Genomic DNA, 6,814 nt, shown 5'->3' with positions numbered 1-6,814 from the left:
AGACTGACCTTGAACTTTGCTATTCGGCTGGGGATGACCCGAACTTCTTGCCTTCTGGCTTTGGCTTAGGACATCTAGACACTTTTGTCAGACCATTCATTGTTAGGTCTAGATCTGAGCCCATGACATCACTACAGGGTGAGTTCGGCCCAAGGTCACTAGATCAGAACAAACCATGGCCTTCTATGCTGGCACAGCCCCTGGGGTTGGGAGCTCAGGGCAACACAGGCGCCAGAAGCCCACAGCCAAGGCCTACCTGCTATGGAGGTTTGTAAGTTTATATACAGTGCAGGGTGGCTGCAGTTGGCCAGAAGTGACGTGGGCTGGAATGACCTTGCAGGAACCATTGGTTCCTATTTAGCACCAGGACAGGCAGCACCAGGGCAGGCAGCACTAGGACAGGCATATTTACTGGTCTAGAGCTGAGCCAAGAGTCTGCTGGGTTTTACTGTCATGGGCCCAGTGCTGGAGACCAAGGCAGTTTCTCTCCCCTGTCTCTCTGCTATGCTAGAGGAAGTGTAAAACTGCCCTCACGCTCCTCAATAAAGCTTTTCTTTTGCTGTAACTAGGTGCTATCACTTACCTGGGTGTTGCCCTGCCCTTCTTTCCAAGTATCTCAGTTCGTGCATAATTACTGAAAAAGAGAGCACACGACCCCTGCAAGACAGATGCCAGTTCCAGCCTGCACCACTGCTGTTTGGATGCAGCAGCCTTGGACAGACTTGGTAGCTGTAGGTGGAGATCTCTGCACTCTTGTCTTGACATCTGGCTCTGTCCTCTCCCAGCTCTAGTAGGTTGTCAAAAGGAATTAAAAGTCAAAGTCTTGCTGCTTTATTTTACAACATCCTTTTCCACACACTGTTTATTTCAACAGGTCATTGTCTGAACCTTTTATTTCACAAATATTCTCATTACTTATGAACAATAAAGAAACACTACAATTTGCTGTCAAACTAACATAAACAAGCATCAAACTGAAATCACTCACTCATGAACTGCCCCACTCAAGAGCCTTCATAAACTCCTCCTCACTGAAAGACAGCATCTTGGCAGCTTCAATATGCATCTGGTTTAAAAAAAATCAATATTGTCTAATTTAGAGGAAGAAGCGCAACCATTGGGATTTTATAAGTGTCTGTTAACGTGCTACCACTGTTGAAAGACATAGTCTAGTTGTGCAAGTGTACATTTTAGATGGGTGTTACACTCAAGACCGAGCTACTGTGGAACGAATAACAATACATGACAGAATAATAATTCAATATGACTCTACCTGACCTTTGTAACAAGGAAGTGAGAGGGCTGTGGACTGTCTTCTGTCATGTTTCAAGAAAGGTACACTGTGCTTTGGAATTGCTGTTCAAAGTTTGAAGAGGGAAGGAATCACCAAAATGAGTCATTCTCGTGTGGTACTTTCTGTAGCTAAGAGAGACTGTGTGTGTGTGTTTTAAACCAGTGAACCTGGTTCACTGGTGTCACACAGATGTGACTTCACATGAATACAGTTATCTTTACATACAATCTTATGTGTAAGATTATACACAAAGTAAAACTACAAACTTTTTAGTAGGAAGGTCTGTTTGTAGCATATCTGATATAGCTTCTGTTATTAGACTCACCTTCTGCCTTTTTAAAATGTCAATTAATTTCAATTGCTTCTTGAACCCAATCATTAATTCTCCTTTTTGCCTTTCTAGTTTCTTATTTTCTGATTTTAACACTTCAATTTTTTGATGGTCTTCATTTGCAATATCCTACAAAAGTGAAAAAAAAAACAATTTAGTTAAAATATAATATTCTTGTTTATATTACTAAATAATTTAATTGCAGCCAGCTCCTTCATTAAAACAATTTTCAACATTTATATTTAAAAATAACTTTAAATTCTAAGAAATCTAAACTGGACAGAACTTAAAAATACATATGAATTTTCAGTAGCAGAATCTGCACATGGTATATCCTTTGAGGTAAGAGCTACATATTAAACCATCTTTCCTGACAGACAACTCTTCAATGTATGGGTTTACAGCGGAGTCCTTCTGGGCTGAAGATAGAGAATGGTACTGATGAAATGATGAAATACTGCACACTTCCAGGTGGAAAACCCAAGAAAGAGCCTCCAAATTTGCACACACATTTTCCTTAAACCACTGGCAGACAGGAGTATCCCAGCCAGGGTGAGAGTCCAGAAGCCTGTGAAAGATGCGGTCTAAAGGGCTGAGCAGAGAATTCATCCACAGCAGTGACATGGGCACCAAATCTCAGTAAATGGGTCAGTAGAAGCTACTAGTCCTGAAAGACCCCATACTTGCAGCACCGAAGAAAAGCTTTTACAAAAGGAATAAGACACTAGAAGGAGCTAGGATTCTACATGCACTTCTTAAACAGGAAAAAAAAAAAAAAAAGGACACTAGTGTGGTGAATATAAATAGCTTTAAAGAGATTCTTCTTCCTAAAGAAAAAGTCTAAGAGTGATGTTGTCAAGGTGGCCAGTGAGGAAGCTCCAGGCCCACACTCGAGGACTGAGGCAGCAAGAACAAACAGAGCCACATGTGAAGTCTAGAAAACAAGAAGGTAAGCAAGACAGTAACCCATCAAGCAAAAGTCACACTCAGACAGGTACCAACGCCATGGGTACAATCCACAGTACCACAGATGAATGAGTTTACATCTGAGTGAAGAGTGACGTAACAGGGAAAGCAGAACTGTAAGAGCATAGTTAGTTTGCAAATGGTGAGGGTAATTTATTACTCAAAATAGACTCCTTCAACTTTACAGCTAGACCATAAAACATACCACTGACAAAACAGCTGCCAAACATGAGAGGGGAACAAAAAACTAGTTAAACAAAGGATGTGAAGCAAAAACAACACAGAAAACAGCAAAATGTCAGTAAGAAGCCTGTCCTTATCAGCAATTAACTATAGGGGCAAAACAACTAAAAATGCACAAGCTGGAAAAAGATGAGATAAAACTGAATAGGATCCAACTATATTCTGCCCATGGATGAGTGAGTTTAGCTCTAAAGACGTACAGTGGATGGAAGAAGATAACCCATAGAAATAGTAGCCAAAGGAAACGAGCCTGTTTTTGTCTGACGACTGTATAGCCATTCCTCAGTCACAATTATGATGAATATTACATAATGACAAAAGGGTCCATTCTCCAAGCTGTGACAGTTACATGTCACATCAGCATATCTAAACCTAAGAAGAAAACACGAACAGATTCAAAGGGCGAGAACTCTATAATAAAAGCAGAAACTTCAGTGTCTTGCTTTCAGTTGTGCAGTCAGCAGACAGAGGAATAAGGAAGCGGGACTGCGATGAACTGGGACTGAGATACTCCTCCCAACAATAAGGGAATATACAGTTTTCTCAAATGCAACCAGCTTGTTTTCTGGAACAAATGGCACATCACCAACGTTAACAAGCTTAGGAAGACTGAAATCGCGCCGTGTCCTCTGAAACTGTGGACTGAAGCTAGAAATGAAATACGTGTGAATGAAGCACATACAGAATCCGCTTTCTGGCCCTGTAACAGAATGCCTGAGACGACCTGAGGGAGGCTTGCTTTGCTCAGCTTCAGCAGTTTCAGACCACTTTCACTGGACCCAAGATGCATTAACCCTGTGGAGCACAGAATGTCAAGGCAAAAGCACACAGCAGAGGAGGGTGCTGGACTTTAAGGAAGCTAAGAAACAGAGCGGAGAGAGTTGGAGGGAGGGAGGGAGGGAGGGAGGGAGGGAGGGGCGAGGGAGAGAGGCAAGGGCTCAGTTCCCAATATTTCTTTCAAGGGCACACCCGTCATGACATAGTGTCCCCTACCACAAGGGCTCATCTATAAGTCACCACCCAGTGATGCAGAAACATGGATCAAGCAAGCCATCAACATAAGCTTTTGGGGACATTCAAGAACCAAAATAAACTTAAACTACTCAATTTTCAAAAAAACACTAGAAAATCTCTTCATGCACCAGCACATACAGGATAGAATGTGACATTCATAGGATGGTCACAGCTGTGATCCACAGAATGATGATCTCAGATGAACCCAACTCTTCCCAGTAGGGCCAGAAACAACCTGCAGCTGGCAAAAGAGGAAACGATACACTTGAGAGCATATGTAAGTGAACTGATAGATCAAGAGACAGAAATTAAAGTTTGCTCTGTGATTACCAACAAACATTTAGGTACACTGGCAAAAAAAAAAAAAAAAAAAAAAGAGAAAGAAAAAAAAAGACTAAAGTGTGTAAAACCAGAAATCACAGAGGGGTCATTGCAGCTAATTGCAGAGAAATAAAAAGGATTGCATGATTATAACATTGTGTGACATTGATGAAATTAATTCATATAATCTCAATTCACTAAAACAATAAAAAATTCAGAGATATAGGAGTTTGGATCACTAAACAAAACTCCCAACAAAGAAAAGTGGAGAACCAGAGGGCTTCACTGGTGAGTTCTGCCACATCCTTAAATACTTGATAATATTCACTCACAAATATCCAACTAAAAGACAATACTTCTGCATTAGTATTTTGTTAGAACAACAAGCTTTTTGAGGCTGAGTAACTTTGTAGAGAGAAATTTTTTATAGTTAAAAATATTTTTATACCAATTGGTTATTAATACCAAATGGCTAGTCTGGTTCTCAAAACATACCTACAAATAACATTATACAAACTGCGCAGGTTTAGGAATATATATATATATAAACGTACACATGAAGTATGTAACAATTAATGAAAAAAGGCCACAATTTTTAAAGAGAGTGGGAAGGAGTATGGGGAAGGCCTGGAGAAAGGAAAGGGGAGGCAGAGATAATGCAATCATAATCTCACAGTGTTTTTACTTTTATTTTTTGAGTATTTTGCCTACATGTCTGGATGTGTACCACGTGTGTTCCTGGTGCATGTGGAGGCAAGAAGAGGGTGTTGTATCTATCTCCTGGAACTGGAGTTGTGAGCCATCATCTGAGTGCTGGAAATCAAACCTAGGTCCTGTGTAAAAACGACACGTGCTTCAAACTGCCGCTGCAACTCTGTAGCCCCCAAAAGTGGTTTCTTTAACTCACAGTCTACAGAGATGATGGCATGGAGCCAGCAACAGCTAGGTTCTGTGAAGGGCCTCATGGCATACAGCACGACAGAGCCAGGAAAGTGTTCAAGAGAGAACCAGATAGACACTATGGTCTCAGTCCCTTCTGACCTAAGGACCTTCTAGGTCCCACCTCCTAAATGTTCCGTACCACCTCCCAACACCACCAACCTTCGGCCCAAGCTTCTAGTAATAATACACAAGCCGCTGGAGAACAAAGTCAAGCCATATCCAAATCACTACACCATCTAAAGCTCTTCTCAGGGAAACTTAAAAACCAAACTCCAATGATGACAGCACAAGAAAACCTCAGATCCATATCACTGATGAAACCTGATACAAAACAAACGATAGTACAGTAAGAGGACGGTGGATGATGACCACGTGAAATCTACTGCCAGAGCAAAGCACGGTTCAACACAAGTCAATGTTAATATGCTAGTATTCCACATTCACAGGATAAAAGAGAAACACCACATGGTTATCTCTGATGATCCTAGAAAAGTATTTGACCACAGTCAATATTTTTTCATGAGAAAGGTGAAGTATTAAATAGAAGGAAATTACCTGCAGATAATAAAGCCTATACATGAAAAGCCCACGGCCCACACACTCAGTGGAAAGGACTTAAGGCTGTCACTGTTGGTCAGGGTCAAGATAAAGGCAGTAGCTTTTGTCTCTTCTGTTATGTATGGCACTGAAGTCGTAGCCCAAGCAATTGGGATAGAACAAATGCTATCCACCCTGGAGAGGAAGGAGATTACTCAGAGATGACAGGACTGCAGCTATGGGAATCTTTAAGGATTTATAAGATAATCATGATAACCAAGAAATGCATTCAGCAAAGCTGTAGGCCACAAAAGCAACAGACAAAAGGGTTCCTTCTACACACTAACAGTGGGAATCTCAGAAAAAAAATCCACTTACAACAGCATCAAAATGAATACATAATAAATAATGCTTTCTGATACTAAATATATCTAGAGTAATTAGAACTGTGTATATCAAACACACACACGAGTAGGTTGTGTGGTTTTCTAGCACCATTTTTCAAAAGATTATTCCAATTGCTTGACACCTATGTGGAAAAAATATCATTTGATTGCGTATGTGAGGGTTTCTTTGAGATCCATGCCTTTTACCTGTAATTATTTTTCTTCCTTCCTTCCTTCCTTCCTTCCTTCCTTCCTTCCTTCCTTCCTTCCTTCCTTCTTTCCTTCCTTCCTTCCCTCCTTCTTTTCTTTCTTTCTTGTTTTATTTATGTGTATGAATGTTTTGGCCTCTGTGCACCTCATATGTTCTGGTACCAACAGGTCAGAATAAGGTGTCTGACACAGAACTGGAGTTACAGCTGGCTGTAAGCTGCCATGTGAGTGATGGAAACTGAACCTGGGTCCTCTGCCAAAAAAGCAAGTTTTCCAGGTGTGTGGCGTGTGTATTGGAATAAAGACTTAAGCAAAAAGGCTGAAGCTATAAAACTTTTTTGATGTCAAAAATGCAAATATTTTAATGTTTATTTTTATACTATACATCCAGCACTTGAAGAAAGAAAATGATTATGGTGTTTTAAAATGCAACTAACCACTGGATTAGACATAGTCCTTCATGATTATATCTCATCAATACCTTAGAACACAAAAGGACACTATGAGTTAATGAATACAATAAGAAAATAACGGGGAAATCCAGCTTAACACACAGAAATTCAAGAGGAA

At 40.4% G+C, this 6,814-nt stretch overlaps 1 protein-coding gene across 13 annotated transcripts in view; it reads right to left on the bottom strand.

Moving 5' to 3' along the window:
• Positions 1-830: 830 nt before the first annotated feature.
• Tex9 (testis expressed 9) overlaps positions 831-6,814 on the bottom strand; it is a 69,617-nt gene continuing 63,633 nt past the window's right edge. For all 13 annotated transcript variants that reach the window (XM_060384782.1, XM_060384788.1, XM_060384785.1 and 10 more), the window contains 2 exons: positions 1,620-1,754; positions 831-1,066 (listed from right to left, as the gene is read on the bottom strand). In XM_060384782.1, the coding sequence (XP_060240765.1) occupies positions 989-1,066; positions 1,620-1,754 (213 nt within the window). In that variant the 3' untranslated portion in view covers positions 831-988. The remainder of the gene's footprint in view (positions 1,067-1,619; positions 1,755-6,814) is intronic.

Source organism: Meriones unguiculatus, chromosome 6 (assembly GCF_030254825.1).
Source record: "Meriones unguiculatus strain TT.TT164.6M chromosome 6, Bangor_MerUng_6.1, whole genome shotgun sequence".
NCBI lineage: Eukaryota > Metazoa > Chordata > Mammalia > Rodentia > Muridae > Meriones > Meriones unguiculatus.
This window is presented reverse-complemented; position numbering and strand designations above follow the sequence as displayed.